The sequence below is a fragment of the Anas acuta genome, chromosome 29 (genome assembly GCF_963932015.1).
Source record: "Anas acuta chromosome 29, bAnaAcu1.1, whole genome shotgun sequence".
Classification (NCBI taxonomy): Eukaryota; Metazoa; Chordata; class Aves; order Anseriformes; family Anatidae; genus Anas; species Anas acuta.
The window spans coordinates 1,899,802-1,918,803 of NC_089007.1; the positions used below are offsets into that span (position 1 = coordinate 1,899,802).

The following is a 19,002-nucleotide window of genomic DNA, read 5'->3' on the forward strand; positions in this document are numbered from 1 at the left end:
CTCCAGGCGCTGAGGGAGGAGATTAAGCACCTCCAGGAGAGAAAGGAGGTTGTTGAAAAACAAACTGCCACGTGAGTAGGGACAGGGCCCTGACCCCAACCAGGGGTAGACAGTGGGGAGGATCTGCACAGCATCCAGGCACCCGTGTCACAGTTTGGGGGCTCCTTTCAGCTCCTCACACCTGCTTTGGAGAGCCTTTTGCCTTCTCCTAAGCAGCTCCAAGCGTCTCTGAGCAACTCTTGACTCCTTTTAGCAATGCTGCACGACTGTGAGCAGCTCCCAGCCTCTTGTCAGAGCCCCACCCCCAAGGCCTGGGGCAGGGAGGAGGCAGAGGATGCAGGGGGGGAGTTTGAGTTTGCGGTGCTGGGACAATGAGATGCCTCGTCCCTGCTCCAGCAGAGGCTGGGCAGCACCCTGAGCCCCTCCTGGCCACCTCAGTCAAGGGGGAAGTCCTAATGCTGGCTGAAGTCTCTTCTCGCAGCCCAGAAACTCTGTGGTGTCTGTAACAGGGGGAAGAGGATGCAGGCGGCCAAGCTGCCCAAGACTTGGATGCAGGAGATCGTGGCTGCGGAGCTGGTAGGAGAGATACCACTGCTGTGGGGCTGGGGGGGACGGTCTGGGCTCGGCCCCAGAGGACATGGGGCCATTCACCTCAGTGGGAATGAGGGAGGGGGTCTGAGCGCCCCCAGTGCCTTCCCTGTTTTGCGTGCCCCAACACGTGGCCCTGCTTTGCCTTGTCCTGTAGGATGAACAGTTTGCATCGAGGAGGCACAGAATCACTACTTGGCTGCGGTGAGTTGCTCTCGGAGGTTGTGGCTCCCAAGGCGTTAGGCAGCTTTTGACTTCTCCAAGATGAACTGCTTCAGCATTTCTTTGTTTCCTGGGCTGGGGAAGCAGGTGGGGTGTGGATTTCAGCCTCCCCTGGCCCGCAAAGTACCACAGAGCCAAGAGGGATAGGCAGGTTCCTCACCCCACTCCTGAGCAGCATCTGTTGCTCCCAGCACGGCACAGGGTCCCATGGCAGGGCTTAAAGAGGATGATTGGAAAGAGCTGGGACAAATTTATCGCTGGCTCTGTCTGAACCTTCTGTTCTGCAGGAGATCTCTGCTGTCCTTTGCCAGCCTGCAGCTCGCCTTCCTCATCCTGGTCCTGCTGAAGAGGGACATCTTCCACTGGGTCCTTCCTCCAGGGCTGGCATCTGCCCTTGGAAGCCATCCCCCACGACCCTTTCTCTTCTAACCCTACCAATAAACTGCAGCCCTTTATCAATAACCCTACCAATAATCCGCGGTCTTTTATTAGTGGGGAAGGGAAGGGCAGACATTCTGCACGGCCGGTGCTGACTGCGTGATGCTGCCGAGCAGTTGGTGGCCTGCTGGGTGTTTGATGCACCCCACAGTGAGCAATATCAAACAGCAACAAGAATCCCAGCTCAGAAATCGGTGCTTCTCCCTGTGCTGCAAAAGGATTATACACTTCCCTTGTAAGAGAGAAGCAGCAATATATTTATTGCTGAAAACAGTGATGGAGCAAAGCCAAATATGCTGGCTGAATGTCTGCTTGGCAGCTTACCAGTGTGTGGGGGCATCAAACAGTCCTCAGTGTGACCACAGCTACGGGGGCAGTGACCCACCCCTGGGTGCTAACTGGGGGGTGGGAAGGGCCCCTCCACAGCCCCGTTCTGTGCAGGGGAGCACGGCCAGGTACACACAAACAGGGACAGCTTCTTGCAGGCAGAGGGAGAGATTCCCAGGGGACCACGACGCTGAGGGGGGGAGATGCAGATGCTCAGGGAGGTGCTCCAGGGTGCTCTCACTTTTGCAGCCGCTTGATGCGGGCTTCTATGTCGGCAAAGTTGTCCTCTGCAATGGCCAGGTTTTCCTTCATCGTCTTCTGGACCTGCAGGGGGGTCAGTGGGGAAGGGGGTCAGTCTGGGGATTGTCCTTGCCTCCCCAATGCCTCCCCAATGCCTCCTTAACCAACCCCCCTCATTTTGAAAACACTCAAAGACTTGCAAAGTCTTTGCAAAGACTCATGGCAAGATGCAGGTGGGAAAGAGCCTGACGGGGGGCTCATGCCCCAGCCCAGCACTGTGTCTCCCTTCGTGCGGCTCTCCCCTCCCCATGCTTGGGATACAGGGGAACGGGCTCGCTCTCAGACCCCCTTCTGCATCTGTCACCTCTCTGAGCAGGCTCTGTGCTGGCGTGGGACCTTGTTGAGTTGTTCCCATCGCATCCCGCTGCTCCTGAGCATGAGACAATCTGCAAGCAGCAGCCGCAGGGCTCGGTGTCTCCATCATGCTCAGCCCTGCTCCCAGCTCTCTGCTCGTGGGATCTGTGGAAGAATTCTGCAGCTCAAAGCAAATGAGATAGAAAATCGATTTGTGGTTTATTTCGGCGCTGGGATAGCTCCCAAAGGTGTGCGCACCCCAACGTGGCACCTCGCCTTCGCTATGTGCAGCACAAGGGTTACGTATGCGTGAAGTTTCCCAGTCCGCCTACACATTTGCATAATCAGTCCCCGCTTTGTATTAAAATGAGCTCCAGGGAGTCATTTGCATAAACGCCTCCTAATTGCCTGCGTGGTGCCCACTGCTGGGGGCCGTGGGGATGAAGGCTGGTGACCCCTCATCGTCACCCCCTGCCTTTGTACAGACTCAGCTGCTCCTCGGCTCTTCCCAACCCACTCACTCGGGTCTTTTCAGGCAGCTTTGGTTTTTTTTTGTTGTTTTTTTGAGGCAGATTCCCCATTTTTGCCAGGAAACACCCTCTGCGAGGGGCCCCGAGGCTCCTCATTTACACGGTACTAAGCAAAGACGCTCAGCAACATCGATTTTAACGCGATTTAGAGTTCTGCCCTTCCTGGCTTCCCTAATAATGATTATTTTATTTATTTTATTTATAAATCCTTAACGCCATTAAGCGAACCCCCAGGCCCCTCAGAGGCGGGGCAGCGCCTCTGCGCATGCGCACGGCCTCGCTGCGGGCCCTTTAAGGCGGGGCGGGGCAGAGCGCGCCCTGTTTCCAGCCCTTGCATCACCCCCCCACGTGACCCACCGCGGGGCGCGTGACCGCCAGGCGAGGGGGGCCGCGCGCCCCCTCCCTCCCTCTCCCATTGGCTCGCTCTTCCCGCCCCTCCGGCCGCCGCGGGCGCTCATTGGACGCGGCTGACGCAAGCCTTGCGTCATGCGAGGCTTTAAAAGGAGCGGCGGCGGCGGGCGGCGGCACTGCGGGAGCGGGGAAGATGCGGATGAGGATGGGCCGGGGGCAGCGCGCGGGACGGAGCCGTGGGGAGCCGGGGCCGCGCAGGAAGGTGCGGGGGGACCCCGCGGGGCTGCCCGGTTCTGTTCGGTGCGGTTCGGTCCCGAGGGGTCCGGTCCTGAGGCACCGGCGGCTGCGGGGGGCGGGGGGCCGGGGGCCGGGGCCTAGGGCCTAGGCCTTGCCCCCGGGGTGTGAGGCGGGAGGGAGGCCCGGCTGTGGTATTGTGGGGGGGGGGGGGGGGGGGGTCGTGGCCTCCGTGTGCAGCCCCGGGGAGCTGGGGGTGGGCTGGGGGCTCCGGGATTGTCCCCAAAGCCGTGGGAGGGGGGCACAGCGCGGGGGACACAGCAGCGCGTCTGATCCCGCTCCTCTCGCTCCTCAGGCATCACGGAGAAAGTGCATCCTGGTGGATCACCACACCTGAGAGCAGGTAAATGGGAGCCTCACCCTGCACGCAGGGGGTGGGGGAGCAACCCTGCCCCAGGGAGCGGTGTTGTGGTGTCGGGGGTCCTGACTGCACTTATCCCCCTCTCCCCGCAGCCCCAGGCTGGCCTGCAGGTGACGATGGCAGCTGAGGGGCTGCCTGTGGCAGGGCCCGCTGGTGGCCTGCCTGGCTGGGAACTTGAGGCCTGGTACCAGGACCTGCAGGAGGTGCTGGCAGCAGCGGAGCCCACGGGCCTCCCAGCACCCTGGGGGGCTGAACAGGTGAGCGGAGGGGCTGGGGATGCTCTGCGGGGAGAGGTGGGCCAGGGGGTGTCTGTCATCTGGGACTGGCTTCTTTTTTCCCCCTGTAGGAGGGGCCATCAGAGACAGCCCCGCTGTGGGGCCCGGAGGGGAGTGGCAGCGTTCCGGAGGGTTGTGAGCTGGATGCTGCCCTGACTGCAGAGCTGCAGGAGCTGCTGGGACCACACAGCGTAGCAGGCACGGAGGCAGTGCAGCCACCGGACCCTGCTCTCTGCAGGAGCTCCCCCACCCCCGTGGGCACCGAGGATGAACAGGCGGGGCACAAGGCAAAGAGGAAGAGGGGCAGTGGTGTGACAGCAAACAAGGCGCTGGCCAAGAACCGGGAGCAGAGCAACGAGCAGCGGGTGCTGGAGCTGACAGCCCGCAACGAGCAGCTCCGGGAGGAGATTCGGCGGCTCAGTGCTGAGGTGGAGAACACCCGGAGAGCGCTCATCAACCGCATAGTGAACCTCCGCCAGACCTAGATGCTGACACGGCCTTGTAGGCACCGGGCCCAGGACTCTGCTGTCCCCGATGGACTTGGGGGGCAGCCATGAACTGGAAGGGCGCTGCCCAACTGGCACAGACTGATGCCATGGGGAAGGCATAACTTCCAGACACTGTACAGTTCTTGCATTTTATTACACGCATGTAACCATCAGCACAGTTCAGTCTGGTCTCTTTGTAGCTCCAGGGCTGCAGCTGTCCCGCGGTACAGGGAAGCCAGGTGCTATTTCTTCCGTTTCCCCTTCGGTACAAGGACTTCGGGACTTTTGCCCTCTGCTAGTGCCAGTTGTTTCTTCAGTTCCAGCAGTTTGGCCACCTCAGCGTCAATCTCTGCCTTTTCTGCCTTGTTGGCCTTCAGCTGCCGCACGTGGTTGCCCTGGGGAAGGCTGGGGGTGAGGGCTGAGGCCAGGGAGAGGGGAAAAGGATTGAGATGGGGCAGCTTCTATGCACTCACCTGCTTGGCTACCTGTTCTGTCAGCTCCTGGATCAGCTGGGGGTCACCTGGAGCCACAACAGGCCCAGAGGCTGGAGCTGGAACAGGGGCTGAGGCTGGAGGGGTTGGCTTAGCCTGTGGAAGGACAGAAAGGGGTGGTGTAGGGTCCAGAAGCAGAGCTATGCATCCATGCACCCCCTGCATGCTGGGGACGGGTCACAGCAGCACCAGGGAGTTACCTGACGTACTACAGTGAGGTCTTCAGGCTGGGAAAGGAGAGACAGTGAGGAAAGAAGCAGGAGAGATGGAGCAAAGAGGAGCTGCCCAAGTCAGAGGAGCGTTAGGGCCCCCACTCACCTGCCCTCCCCCAAATCGCTTGCGGAGGGCTTCAATCTGGTCATTCTCCAGCTTCTGGAAAAGGGGGCTCACCTGGAAGCGGGGAAAAAGAGGGTTTAGCCCTGCAGGGCTCTGGTTAACCCCCCCCACCCCACTCATCCCCTGCCCAAGGAGCGCAGCCGGCCGCCTACCGTGCCCACACGGTGCCCAGGGGGCAAGGTGCAGGTGAAGATGTGGCTGAGGACAAAGCACTCCGGGGGGATGCAGAGCTGCCCCTGGATGGCCAGGCTGACGCTGGGCATGTAGGGCTGCACCATGACGGCCAGCAGCGAGGCCATGTTCACTGCCACGCCGGTCACGGTGCCTGCGCGCTGCCTGCCAGGGAGAAACCCCTCTGTCAGCACTAATTCCTGGGCCCTGGCACCCCCCCTGCTCCTAACCTCTTCCTACCTGTCTTCCTCATTGCCCTTAATCCTCTTCCAGGGCTCGTTCACCTGGATGTACTGATTGCCGTGGCGGGAGATGCTGAGGATGCAGCGCAGGGCATCGCGAATTCTGGGGGGGGGGGAGGGCAGAGAGGGGCTGAGTGCCTGCTCAGATTTCACCCTGGCCTCCCTGAACTGCCCAGCCCCGGGATCTCAGCCACGCACCGGACTTTCTCCAGCAGCTGGTGGTACTGGCGCAGCTCCAGGGTGACCCGAGCCAGCAGCCTCTTGTCATCCGCTGTCAGGACCATGTCGGGGACAACGCCCCCAAAGAACTTGCAGACAAACATTCCAGCTCTGGGGAGACGGAGGGACAGGCGTGAGCAGAGGCTGGAGCCAGAGGTGCTCTCTGCCCTCCCCGCCGTGCCTCACCTGTTGATGAAGTTCCCCAGGTTGTTCAGCAGCTCTGAGTTGTTCTTGAGCATGAGGTCACTCCAGGAGAAGGCGCTGTCCTGCCCCTCAGGCCGCAGGTACAGCAGGTAGAAGCGCCAGATGTCGGCTGGGATGCCCGTGTCCTTGGCCATGTCCCCGAACACCCCCACGCCTCTGCTCTTGGAGAATTTCCCATCCTCGTAGTTCAGGTACTCTGGGGAGGGCAGAGACACCACCGTGGGACCCAGGCAGAGAACGGTCCCACAACACAGAGGGCACGGCCATATAGTCATAGCCCCACGCTCTGCTCACGGGGGTTTTCCAAATCAAAGTAGGGAAATGTTTTTGTTTTGTGCCCGTGTGGGGCTGACGGGACTGCTCCCAGGACTGAGGGAACGCAGAGACCCCCCCAAATCCCCAGAGAGCCCCCCGGTACCTGTAGCAATGAGGTGGTTCACCAGGGTGTAGTTGTCATCAGCGCCCAGGAGCGAGCAGGGAAAGATGACGCTGTGGAAGGGGACGTTGTCCTTGGCCATGAAGTTGTACAGCTCAACCTACGAAGCAGGGGGGGACGTGAGCAGACCCCAGCAGCCCAGCTCTGCCCCGATCCTAACCCTGCACCTGCCCCAGCTCTTACCTGCTGGGGGTTCTTCCACCACTTCTCCCACTGGTCCGTGTAGTTGGCCGTGATGGACAAGTAGCCGATGGGAGCATCAAACCAGACGTAGAACACCTGGGGGGCAAGGGGGGAAGCAATATCTGAGCAAGAAACGCCCCGGATGGCCACCGGAGGACACCGTGTGGCTGGGGAGCCCCCCACCTTGTCACGGAAGCCATCGAGAGGCACGGGCGTGCCCCACTTCAGGTCACGGGTGATGCAGCGGGGCTTGAGCCCATCCCGGATCCAGGAGCGAGTGATGTAGCGAGCGTTGGCTGTCCAGTCCCCGCTGCTCCAGGAGTGCTCCAGCCACAGTTCCAGCTGCTCCTCCAGCTGTTGGCAGCACACCGGGATGGGAAGCGGTGCCAGGGGGGTGTCTTGTCCCCTCCCCAGTCCCCCAGGGAGGGAAGCTTACCTTGGGAAGGTCTAAGAAGAGGTGCTGGGTGGGCTTTACCACAGGGACGCCCCTGCAAAGCTTGCACTGGGGCCTCTGGTGGGAAGAAAAACAGAAAAACACAGCTTGGATAGAGCCCAGGACACGGTTGGGGTCCCAGGCAAAGCAACGGGCCTCCCAGAGGGATCCCATCCCACCTTCAGTTCCACGGCGTTGATGAGTTTGCCACATTTATCACACTGGTCCCCCCGCGCCTCTTCGTAGCCGCAGAAGGGGCAGATGCCCTCCACAAAGCGGTCAGCCAGGAAGCGCTGGCAGCCCTCGCACTGCAGCTGCTCCACGGTGTCTTGCAGCAGGAAGCCACGGGCCAGCAGGCGCTGAAAGATGTCCTGGGCAATCCTACAAAAGCCCAGAAAAAGGAACAGAGCAGTCACAAATCAGCCAGAAGACACACGAGAGCCCTAGGACACCCTCAGCCGGGCTCGCTGGGGTTCCCCCAACATCCACAGCACCAAAACCACCCCCCCACGAAGCCCTGGGCCACGCAGCAGCTCACGTGGTCTGGTGAGGCGTGGTGGTGCGGCCGAAGTAGTCGAAGGAGATGTGGAACCAGCGGTAGATGTCAGCGTGGATGGCGTTGTACTTGTCACAGATCTCCCGAGGAGTCAGCCCCTCTTCCACCGCCTTGGTCTCCGTGGCCGTGCCGTACTCGTCTGTGCCGCACACGTACAGCGTGTTCCAGTTCCGCAGGCGACAGTACCTGTGGGCAGAGGCTTTGACATCTGTGCAGGTGCTGGGGGCAGCATGGCTGCCCCCTCCACCTCCCCTGATGAACCTCTGGCACCAGGGAGCTTCCACCGGCCAGAATCTGATCATAGAATCATAGAATATCCCAAGTTGGAAGGGACCCTTAAGGATCATCCAGTCCAACTCCTGGCACCGCACAGGTCTGCCCAAAAGCTTAGACCCTGTGACTAAGGGCACAGTCCAATTGCTTCTTAAACTCAGACAGGCTTGGTGCAGTGACCACGTCCCTGGGGAGCCTGTTCCAGCGTGCAACCACCCTCTTGGTGAAGAACCCCCTCCTGATGTCCAGCCTAAAGTTCCCCTGCCTCAGCTTCACACCATTCCTGCAGGTCCTACCACTGGTCTTACAGAGAACAGGTCGCCTGCATCATCCACCCCCCCTCACGAGGAAGTTGTAGGCCACAATGTGGTCCCCCCTCAGCCTCCTCTTCTCCAGGCTGAACAGGCCCAGTGCCCTCAGCTGCTCCTTATACGTCTTCCCCTCTAGGCCCTTCACCATTTTTATCGCCCTCCTCTGGAACTCTCCAACAGTTTCACGTCCTTGTACCGTGGTGCCCAGAACTCACCTAGCGAAGGTGTCAGCGCTGAGAACGCAGCCGATGATATTCCCGAGGTGAGGCACATTATTCACGTAGGGCAGGGCGCTGGTGATCAGGACGTTCCTCATGCCCTCCACAGGCAACCTGGCACGGGCAGGAGCAGTTATTGCAAACACAAAGGGCAACGAGGCCAGCTCACCTCGCAGCAACATGGCACCAGCCTTCCAGCTCGCCCAGACGTCCGCAACAGCCCAAACCTTGCGTCAGTTTGGGACTCACACAGGTTTCTGTGGATGCCAGGGCTTGGGCAGTGCCGCAGCACCACGGGCCCAGGCGTCTGCAGCAGCTCTGATTTCCTCCTCCGTCAGGGCCCGCTCGGAAGCTTCTTCCTCCTGTGGGGAAAACAGCGAGGGGTCAGCGGGTCCCAGCGGGGGGCTGCGTGATTACTGCCATCAGCCCGAGGGGGAACCTGCTCCTGTGCCGTGGCTGAGCAAGGGGGGCACGATTCTACCTCAGGCTCGTTGCTGGTGGCTCTCTCCATGGCCAGGCAAGGTGGGGGCTGCTTCTGCAGGTAGGACTTGAACTCCAGGAGCCCCTTGGGCATCAGCACGGAGTCAGCAGCTTTCCTGCAGGCCTCCGAGAGCGTCATGGTCTGGAACCAGGTTCTCAGCGCTTGCAGCTCGTCTTGGGGAGGAGACAGTAGGCGGTTCTTATAGTTGTGGGGACACAGGAAATATCCCCCTCCTGACACACTGATTTCCCTCTTACTTGACAGGCTGGCCTCATCCTGGAGCACAGGGAACAGGGCTCCCCACACAACCACGTCAGCCACCGACTGCGTATCCTGGGCCAGAAAGGCAGCGTCAAGCCTTGAGACAGCCCCAGCCCAGGCACTGGGCTCTGCCTCAGGGAACACAGGAGGGCGCACAGCTCCCCAGGGAAAGGGCAGCCCTCCAAATTCCCCCATCAAGAGCAGGATTCCCCCGTGCTGGGGTCCCACTTACCCCAGCAAGGTAGGCAGTGCCTCTCCCGGACAAACTCTGCTCGATGTAAGCCAGCAGCTTTCCCAGCTGCCCTGCTGCCTCCAGCCCCTTCTTGCCATGCACCAGCTGCGCGTACAGGGCTGCTGCCACCACCGGCTGGAAGGAGCAGAGGACGGAACGGGACAGGTTGGGGGTCAGGCAGGTGAGGCCACGAGCCCGACCCCACCACGGCGTCCCAGCAGCGCCTCAGCCACCCACCTGCAGCTCCGTGGCCTCCCATTCCAGCCACTGGTTGGTGAGGTCGGTCGGCTCCTGCCCGCCGGCCAGGAACAAATACCTGCAGGAGGGGGAGAGGAGGGCAGGGGCAGCGCTGCGGCTCCGTCCCCGGTCCCCGGTCCCCTCTCGGTGCCCCGCAGCCCCCCCGGTACTCACTGGCAGATGGCGTTGGGGGAGAAGAGGACGGCGCCGCTGTCCAGCTGCAGGGCGGGCACCCACGGCGAGCACAGCGGCGACAGGGGCTGCTCTGAGGGGGGGGCGGGCAGGCCGTGAGGCGTGGGGGGGGGGCACGGGGGAGGCCTCCCGGTGCCCCTGGTCCCCCCCTCCCGGTGCTGCCGGTCCCCCCCCCCAACCCTCCCAGCAAAGGCCTGACCTGCCGGGGGGGTCCAGCACAGCCGCACCGGGGCGGCGGCGAACTCGGCGGCCGCCACCACCTTCAGCGCCGCGGGGCCGCCCGCCGCCACCTGCAGCCGCATCGCCGCTGATGCAACCGGGGCGGGAGGGCGACGGCTTCCGGGACCGGGCGTCCGGTTAGGCCCGGAACTACAACTCCCATAATGCTCCGCGCGGGGAGCTACCGACATAGGGAGCCCCGTTTGTAGAACTACAACTCCCACAATGCTCCGCGCGGGATCGCCCAAGCTCTCGCGAGAGCCTCCTCGCGGCGCAGCCCGCCGGCCGGCGTTGCCATGGCAACCGAGCGCGGCCGCTGCGGTTCCGCCGCCGTCGGGGCACGGGGCGGTGACGTCACGGAGAGGCGCTGTGGCCCCCCCCCCCCCCCTCCACCCCCCCGCACGGGGCAGCCGCCAGCACCGGGCGCGTTCCCGGGACCTCGGACCGAGAACGTCCCGCGGGCGTCAGAGTGCCCCGTCCCGCCCCGTCCCGTTCCGTCTGGTCCCGTTTGGACCCGTCTGGATCCGTCCAGCCCCGTCCCGTCTGGTCCCGTCAAGCCCGGTCCCGTCCGGTCCCGTCCCGTTTGGTTCCGTTTGGTTCCGTACAGTCTCGTCCTGTCCCGTCTGGTCCCGTCCCGTCCAGCCCCGTTTGGTCCCGTCCCGTCTGGTCCCGTCAAGCCCGGTCCCGTCCCGTTTGGTCCCGTTTGGTTCCGTACAGCCTCGTCCTGTCCCGTCTGGTCCCGTCCCGTCCAGCCCCACCGGGTCCCGTCTGGTCCCGTCCAGCCTTGTCCGGTCCCATCCAGCCTCGTCCAGTCCCGTCCCGTCCCGTCCCGTCGAGCCCCGTCCTGTCCCGTCCCGTCCCCTCCAGCCCCGTCCCGTCCGGTCCCGTCCCGTTCGGTCTTGTTCCGCTCCGTCCAGCCCCGTCCGGTCCCGTCCCGTCGCGCCCCGCCTCTCAGCACGCCCCATGTCACCGCCACCGCCCCCCGGGCAGGTGCAGGTCCCGGGGGGAGCCACCGGGGGTGCCGTCGGGGGGGGCCACACCGGGGGCTCCGTGCAAACACAGCCCGGCTTCACCCCACCCGGTCCCGATCCCGGTCCCGATCCCGGTCCCGGTCCCGGTGCCGCTCCCCGGGCCGCCGCCGTGCAGCAGCAACCGGCGGACGGGGGGGGGGGAGCGAAGGGAAGCGGGGGCGGGCGGCGGGGATCGGGCTGGGGTCCTCCCCCGGAACAGGGCCGGTTTGCCACCAGGGCGGTGCGAGCACCCCGGGGCTGGTTGCCACCGGGGCTCGGCCCCACGGGTGTCGCCCCCTCTGCTTAACGGGTGGGCAGAGCCGAAAGGCTTTTGGGGTCGAGCGGGGCTTGGGGGGGCGGGTGGGGGGACGCCCAGTTCCTCTGCCCGTGCCCCACGTCCGTCCCCGGCACCCCCGTGACCCGGCGTCGGGTCCTGCCCGCTGGCTCCATGGCAGAACCCCAAAGATGGTGAGTGGGACCCCAATAGGGCCGGGAGCTGCTGAGCCGTGGGGTTGGGGGTCCGGAAGCACGGTTTTGGGGTTGGAGGGTCTTTGGGATGGGGAGCGGGGAACCGGGAAAGCGGCGGGGCCGTGGGTGAGGAGTGGGGGCCGTGACACCGCACGGCTGTGGGATGAGGAATGGGGGACGCGGGGAGTTTTGGGGACGTGGGACCGTGGGAGATGGGCGCTGGGGAACATGGGGCCGAGACCACCCCGGGAAGTGCCCCCCAACCCCATAGCGTGTGGTGCGAGGAAGCCGCAGCCTCGCTGCTTCCTGCTGCAGAAACTGCTGCGTTTCCGTCAGGTCCCCGAGCGCCAGCCAACCCCATACCCCCAGCACTCCCCGCACCCCCAGCCAACCCCATACCCCAGCCCCCCTCGCTTCCCCTCGGTGCCCCCCACACCAAGGTTCAGACGCCGGCTCCCTCGGCATCAGGAACGGGGGCAGCACCCGGATCCCTGCACTGCTCACGGCAGGGCCTGCCACGGGGCACTGCTGTGGCTGGGGGGGGAACCCACGACAGTGGGGTGCAGGCTTTATGGGGTACACGTGTGCCATCGCGGTGGTGGCAGGGCACAGCCTGGCTTTGGGGCTCGGTGCTCCCCGGAGACCCCAGACCCTACAGATGGGATCCCCGCTGCTTCCCCACTTCCAATCCCTTTTGCACCACAACCCAGAGCCACTTCGGCTATGGGGCCGGGGGCACATCTGACCCCACACGTTGCGGCCTACAGATGGCGGGGGCTCCGGCGTCCTGAGGCAGGATGCTGGCGGGGAGGTGGCGGCTGGAGGGGAGGCGGTGGCGGCGTGCCGAGCAGGCCGTGGTGCTGCGAGCCCTCTACGACTACGCCTACTGTGCCGAGGACGGGCGGCGAGTGGCCATGGCCGCGGGCGAGCGGTTCCTGCTGCTCCGCAAGGCCAACGAGGACTGGTGGCAGGTGAGGAGGGCCGGGGAGCCCCGCTGGGCTCGGCCTTTCTTCGTCCCCGCCACCTACGTGGCCGAGCTGGAGCCCGGTGAGGCGGGGAGATGGGACCTGCAGCCCCCGAGCCTGCCGGCGGCGTACACGGGTGAGTGAGGTGGGGAGGGGGGGGCGCAGGGAGCAAAGGGCTGGGGGCGTTTGGGGACACTGGGAGCAGGGGGTACAGCACTGGGGGGGGACAAATGTCATGGGGCTGGGGGCTTTGCCCCTCCTGGAGCATCCTTTTAGGTTGGTGGGTGCCCCGCTCTCTTCCTCCAGGCTTGCTGTCCAAGTACCACTCAGTGGAGAACCTGTGTGGCCCCCCCTCTGCCCCTCCCCGGGAGGCCAGCGGACCCCTGCGCCCCGTGGGCCGCAGCGTCAGCACCAGCCAGCTGGCGGGGGGGGCCCTGCCTGGCCCCCCAGCCCCGCCACCATCCCAGTCCCAGCAGGAGCTGCTGGCCCAGGGCACTGGGGTAAGTGGGGGTGAGGGGGGCTCTCCGAGGGCAGCCCCCAGCCCTGTCCCTCTCGGAGCACCTGCCCCCCCTGTTCCTGCCCCCCCCCCCAAAAAAAAAAAAAATTAAAAAAAAAAATCCATGCACCCACCTTCCACACCCCTGCACCTCCTGCCTGCACCCTGAACCTCGCTGGACCGCACCCTACGCACCCCCCCCCTGCACCCCAGCACCCTCCAACCCCGCCCCCGCTGCCACCGCTTCCTCATCTCGGTGGGGGCAGCGGAGGAAGTGCAGTGGGGGGGGGGTGTCCGGGGGGGGCCGTGCTGCCCACAGCAGGGCTCAGGGGCCGGGGCTGCGCTGCTGCGGGCATCAGGTGGGAGAGAGGCATCGGGCCTGGGGGGGGGGGACAGGGCACAGATGCCGGGGGGGGGACACAGCAGGGGAAATGTCTGCGGGGAGGTGATTGCAAAACCCTGACCTGCGCTGGGCATGGTGCAGGTTTTGGGGTGTGATGTGGGGGGGGGGCACGGTGTGGGGCTGGGGGCACGGCAGAAGGGCAAGGCGAAGGGGTGCTGCTGCTGGGGGGGGGCTCCTGGGGCTGGGGGTGCTGTAGGGGGGTCGGGGTGCAGGGGTTAAGCCCCCAGGACAGGGCAGTGTCAAGGTGGGGGTCTGTTCTGCACAGGTGCCCCTGCCCGGAGCTGGCATGGTGACCCCCCCCATCTACTGCAACTTCGAGGAGCTGCAGCGGGCGGGGGGGCAAGCAGAGCCCCCCGTGCCAGCTGGGGCCCCCCTCCAGGTTTTGGGGGCCTGGGAACGTCACCAGGACCCCAGCACCGGTCGCTGCTTCTTTTACAACCCCCAGACGGGCGTGACCTCCTGGAAACCCCCCCGGCGGCACCGAGAAGCAGCGGTGGGCATGGGGGGCAGCACCCCAAATGGCTGGGTCTACACACCCCCACCTCTTCGTGCACCCCTCTGTGCTCCATTTCCCCACCAGCATCCTTCCCCGTGCCCTCTGTGCCCCCACCAATGCCCACCCACCCCTTTCCATCTCCCCAATGCAATGTTCCCCGTGACCCCCTGATGCTCTTCCATTATCCTATATCCTACATCCTATATCCTATATCCTATATCCTATATCCTATATCCTATATCCTATATCTTATATCCTAAATCCTATATCTTATATCTTCATTCCCACCCTTCCCCTGTGGCCCCACCACTGCCCCCCGCACCTCTCCCATTGCCTCCCCAAACCCTCTCCGTACCCACCCCCATCCCTGGCATGGCCCCACTGTGCTGCTGGCAATTAACACTCGTGTTAATTGCCGTGGGGAGCCCCAGCTCGAGGGTCTCCAGCCGTGTCCCCTCCATCGTGCACAGGACCAGAGCCCCGCTGCGGAGCGCCCCAGGAGCCCGGCACACCAGAGCTCCCCGGACAGCGGCGGCACCGTGAGCCACGGGGTGCGGGCACGGGGATGGGGTGGGAGGGGATGGAGGAGGATGGGGGGGCACCAGGCTGGGCAGGGGGGGGGGCGTTGAGGCAGCGTGGATGGGAAACAGGAGCAGCACCCAGAGCCTGGCAGGTATCCGGGGCTCTCCCCATCTCCCCGCAGGTGATCCATGGCCAGCCCCGACCCCAGCACGGCCAGGAGGATTGCGCAGCCACCTCGCTGCCCCCCCCGGCCCCCGCCAAGCCCCCTCCTTGCAGCCCTGAATTACCCACCGTGAGTTACCCTGGGGCTGGGGGGGCTGGGGGGCAGCGGGGGCAGCGGGGGCAGCGCTGACTGCTTGGGGCTGTGCTCCCGCAGGAGGTGCAGAAGGCCGGGCAGCTCAACAGGACCAAGATCGCTGAGGGGGGCAGGAAGCTCAGGTGAGGGCTGGGGGAGGTGGGATGGTGCCCCAGGATGGGGGGGGGGTCCTGCTGGAAGGGGCTGTCCCCAGGGGGGACTGGGGGCGGGGAGCTCATGGGGCAGGGGGCACATCATGGGGTGCTAAATCAGGGGTTAAGCTAGGGTTCACCACAGGGCGGGGGGGATCTCATTAATTAAGGGGAGGTGTCAGGGCATGGGGGGGCTTTGCCAGGGCAGGGGGGTCCTGCGGTAAAGCAGAAGGGACTGTGCAGCCTTGCAGAGGTCTGTATTAAGATGGGGGGGCTGTGTCAGGCTGTGGGTCCATGCCGGATTTGGGGGGAGAGGGGATCCCCATTTGGATGGACGGGGACCGTGCGAGCTGGGGTGGGGGGTTTATGCCAGGCTGGAGGGGCTGTGCCATACCTGGGGGGCGAGGGGGGGGCTCTACAGCTTCAGACACGCAATATTCTGGGCAAAAAAAGGGTGATTTTGGCTGTGCCAGGATGGGGGGGGGGTGGAAATTTGGGGCAAGAGTGATCAAAGAGCACTGGAGGCCCTCTACTGGGGCGGGGGGCACCGAGCCTGCCCCCAGCCCTGGTGAGGTGCCCCTCGCCCACTGCCCCCAGGAAGAGCTGGGGGGTCTCCTGGGTGGTGCTGGCCGGGAACAGCCTCGTCTTCTACAAGGAGCCCAAGGGCCCGGCACCCGCCACCTGGGTGAGTTGGGGGCACGGAGGAGCTTGGGGGGGAAGCTGGGGGGGCTGCCAAGGCAAGGGGAGGCACGGGGGGACGCTGGGGACAGCAGGGGTGGGGGCTGTGGAGACGCAGGGTACCCCTGACACCCCCTGCCCCGCAGTGCCCTGCCAGCAGCCGCCCCGAGAGCAGCGTGGATTTGCGAGGGGCTGCGCTGGACTGGGCCCGGCACCTCTCCAGCAAGAAGAACGTCATCCACGTGAGTGCAGCGGGACCCTAAAAGCACAGCGGGCTCCCCAAAAACATCCAGACCTTGCAGCGATGCCCTCTCGGACAAGGGGACCCCTAAAACATGCCCCAGAATGGGCCACAGGTTGCCACTTCACCCGGGGCCACGGAGACCCCCATTTGGGTTGGGGGCACCCCAGGAGCCCCTGTTTAGGGCAGGGTGGGTGGGTCTGGGGTCTCTTGGGTTCCTTGCCCCTCTCCCACGTCCTGCTACCTCCCCCAGCTCCGCACGGTGACGGGTAACGAGTTCCTGCTGCAGTCAGACCACGAGGCCACGATCCACGAGTGGGCCCGGGCTATACGGGACGTAATCCACCGGCTGGTGAGTGCCTGGGGGACGGGGGCTGCCCGGTGGTCGCCCACCTTTCCCTGCTGACCCCCCCCCATCACCACCAGGACCTGGAGAACCCCATGGATGTGCCTTTGGGGTGGCTGCGCCACGTACCCAGCAGGGACCTGGCGGAGCTCAGCGGGGACGAGGATGAGGCGCCCTGGGTCACCGAGGGGACCAGGTCCCCAGGTAGGGCTGGGGATTGAGGGTGGCAGGCTTAGGGTTAGGGCTCGGGGCTGTGGTGACCCCCCCAGGCCTGCTCTGCCTCCAGGTACCCCCCCTGCTCCGGACAGCTCGGAGAAGAAGCGGGTGAAGAGCAGGCTGAGGCGCTTCATCATCAAACGGCCCCCGCTCCAGAGCCTGCAGGAGAAGGGGCTCATTCGAGGTGGGGATCCCCAGCTCTGGGACCTCCCCTAAATCCCACTGCACCCTTGGAACCCCCCCAAACCCTTCCACATCCCCCCTTTGCACTCGAAAGCAGGAGGGGAGGTTGTAAGAGCGAGATTTGGATGCTGGTCCCCAGTTGTCCCACTGTCCCCATCCCCACCCCAAGTCCCCGTGCCCCCAACTGGACTCGGTGTCTCCCATCCCAGCGCCGCTTTCTGACCCCAGTGACTTACCCCATTCCTGGTGCCCCTCCCTGCCCTTGCTTCTCCCTAATTCCCTGCTTCCCCCCCCCCCCCGGCCCCAGTCCCCAAACCCCATTCCCTCCGCTCCCAGTTTGCCCCAGCACTGCCTTGTCCCAGACCAGGTGTTCGGGTGCCGCCTGGAAGCCCTGTGCCAGCGGGAGAACACCACGGTGCCCCGCTTCGTCCGGCTCTGCGTGGAGGCTGTTGAGGAGCGAGGTCGGTACCCCGAGGGGGCACGCCCCCCCCACAATTAGCACAGAGCCACCTGCTTTATCTCACCCCATCGTTGTCCCCAGGTCTTGACGTCGATGGGATTTACCGGATCAATGGGAACCTGTCCGTGATCCAGAAGCTGCGCTTTGCTGTCGACCAGGGTGAGGGGACGGGGGGGCACCTGCTGGGCAGGGGCAGGGGGGCTGTGCTGGAGAACACACACACGGACAGGGGGAAGGTGACCACCCATCCCTGTCCCCCCCCCCCCCCAAATTCCCTTTGATCTCTGCAGAACGAGCCGTGACCTCGGACGGGCGCTACGTTTTCCCCGAGCAGCCGTGCCAAGGTGAGCCGGGGTGGCTGTGCCGAGGTTGCCCTGGTGCTGTCGGGGCCGGGGTGCAGGCTGAGCCCCCCCATTTCCCCCCCCCAGAGGAGCGGTTCAGCCTGGAGGACCCCGAGTGGAGCGACATCCACGTGGTGACCGGTGCCCTCAAGCTTTTCTTCCGCGAGCTCCCCGAACCCCTCGTGCCTTACGAGCTCTTCAACCCCTTCATTGAAGCCATCAGTAAGTGCCTCCCCCACAGGGTCCCCAGGCTGTGGGATTTCGGGGGGGGGGGGGTGGTGTCTGACCCCTGTGTCTCCCCCCAGAGCTGCCGGACCCCCAGGAGCAGGTGCAGCGGGTGGCTGAGCTGGTGCAGAGCCTGCCCCCCCCCAACTATGCCACCCTGCGCTACCTCGTGGCCCACCTCTGCCGGTAAGGGGGCTGCTGCCGGGCTGGGGGTGGGCTTGGGGATACCCCACAGGGGGTTCAGGGTATGGGGTAGCTGGGGAGGATCACAGGGGCTGAGCTGGGGAGGGATGGGGTGGTCTCCATGGGGTGGGATGAGGGATTAGGGCACGCCATCAGCGCGATGGAGCCGTGGGGGACGAGCCCCCAAGGACAACAGAGGGAGAATGGGGGGGGCCGGGTGGGTTGCATGAATTTCCCCGAATTTCGTGCATTCCCAGGGTGATGGAGCGGGCAGACGTCAACCTCATGACGCGCCAGAACATCGGCATCGTGTTCGGGCCAACGCTGCTGCGCCCGGAGCGGGAGCCCGGCAGCCTGGCCGTGGGCATGGCCCAGCAGAACCAAGCCGTGGAGCTGCTGCTGGCACACTTCGAGCGCATCTTCCCCACCCCCCCTTGAGCCTGATCCCCCCCCCAAACCGGGCACAGCTCCCGTTGCCCCATCCTGCCCTTGGACTCTGCAGTAAGCAGGCGTCTTCCCTGGGACTGCTCGGATCGGGGTCGGCACCAGGAGCTGCCCTCTTCCCGATCCTTTCCCAAAGAGGACTCCTGGAGCCCCCTCTCCGTGCAGTAGGGAATTCGGCGGCCCCAAATTTCCCTTCCTGCTGCACTCCGCCATGCCCCGTTTGCCTCCCCAAGGCTGTTACGGCATTGATTCATTTCCACCACTCATTAAAAACCAATCTGGCACCGTCAGACCCACCGGGAGAGTGCCCTGGCCCTGGTGGGTGCCTCTGGGGGGTGCCTGGGGGGGGCCAGGGGGTCTGCAGCATGCCGAGTGGCACGGCGTGGTTGTTTGGGAAGAGGGAAAGCGCAGAGTGGGGTTGCATAAAGGATCCCTAAGGGAATTTAGGTCTTCCTAAAGGCTTCCATTGGGAGCACTTTGATGGGAAAAAGTGGCGACGTAGGCATTTTTTAGGGTCCTAGTTAAGGTTGAGTGTTACAGTCCCATTTATGTTTAGGGTTGTTTGGAAGGAGAGAAGGCGCAGAGTCCTGTTGGGTGTGGGGTTGTGTGAAAGCTCCCCTGGGGAGTTCAGGTGTACCCAAAGGCTTCCATTGGGAGCATTTTTAATGGGAGAACCCGTCAATGTTCGTGTTTCTTAGGGTCCTATTTAGTGTTA

General features: G+C 64.4%; 3 protein-coding genes across 8 annotated transcripts; 2 read left to right on the forward strand and 1 right to left on the reverse strand.

Moving 5' to 3' along the window:
- The first annotated feature begins 3,199 nt into the window (after positions 1-3,199).
- Positions 3,200-4,641, forward strand: DDIT3 (DNA damage inducible transcript 3). The gene is made up of 4 exons (XM_068663458.1): positions 3,200-3,312; positions 3,640-3,687; positions 3,798-3,962; positions 4,052-4,641. Exons 3-4 carry the CDS (start codon positions 3,822-3,824, stop codon positions 4,463-4,465), a joined length of 555 nt encoding a protein of 184 aa, XP_068519559.1. The 5' UTR covers positions 3,200-3,312; positions 3,640-3,687; positions 3,798-3,821; the 3' UTR covers positions 4,466-4,641.
- MARS1 (methionyl-tRNA synthetase 1) lies at positions 4,604-13,369 on the reverse strand. 2 transcript variants are annotated; one of them, XM_068663432.1, is made up of 22 exons: positions 13,237-13,369; positions 9,927-10,017; positions 9,753-9,831; positions 9,516-9,650; positions 9,280-9,355; positions 9,023-9,195; positions 8,791-8,903; positions 8,539-8,655; positions 7,722-7,925; positions 7,363-7,564; positions 7,187-7,261; positions 6,934-7,104; positions 6,751-6,846; positions 6,550-6,667; positions 6,114-6,327; positions 5,907-6,038; positions 5,707-5,811; positions 5,448-5,631; positions 5,278-5,349; positions 5,160-5,186; positions 4,942-5,055; positions 4,604-4,863 (listed from the first exon to the last, which is right to left on the reverse strand). In XM_068663432.1, exons 1-22 carry the CDS (start codon positions 13,352-13,354, stop codon positions 4,711-4,713), a joined length of 2,769 nt encoding a protein of 922 aa, XP_068519533.1. In that variant the 5' UTR covers positions 13,355-13,369; the 3' UTR covers positions 4,604-4,710. The 2 variants fall into 2 exon arrangements, with proteins under 2 accessions (XP_068519533.1, XP_068519532.1); XM_068663431.1 differs by lacking the exon at positions 13,237-13,369 and adding an exon at positions 10,144-10,540.
- Positions 11,374-18,577, forward strand: ARHGAP9 (Rho GTPase activating protein 9). Of its 5 annotated transcripts, none has more exons than XM_068663436.1 (18): positions 11,374-11,641; positions 12,409-12,742; positions 12,913-13,106; positions 13,771-13,998; positions 14,478-14,540; positions 14,705-14,815; positions 14,900-14,961; positions 15,568-15,655; positions 15,795-15,890; positions 16,143-16,241; positions 16,316-16,439; positions 16,522-16,635; positions 16,997-17,095; positions 17,176-17,253; positions 17,385-17,438; positions 17,523-17,657; positions 17,741-17,846; positions 18,101-18,577. In XM_068663436.1, the coding sequence occupies exons 2-18, from the start codon at positions 12,439-12,441 to the stop codon at positions 18,279-18,281; spliced, it is 2,136 nt and encodes a 711-aa protein (XP_068519537.1). In that variant the 5' UTR covers positions 11,374-11,641; positions 12,409-12,438; the 3' UTR covers positions 18,282-18,577. The 5 variants fall into 5 exon arrangements, with proteins under 5 accessions (XP_068519537.1, XP_068519536.1, XP_068519535.1 ...); XM_068663435.1 differs by having other exon boundaries at positions 11,375-11,641; positions 14,472-14,540; XM_068663434.1 differs by having other exon boundaries at positions 11,376-11,641; positions 14,478-14,552.
- The last annotated feature ends 425 nt before the right edge of the window (positions 18,578-19,002 follow it).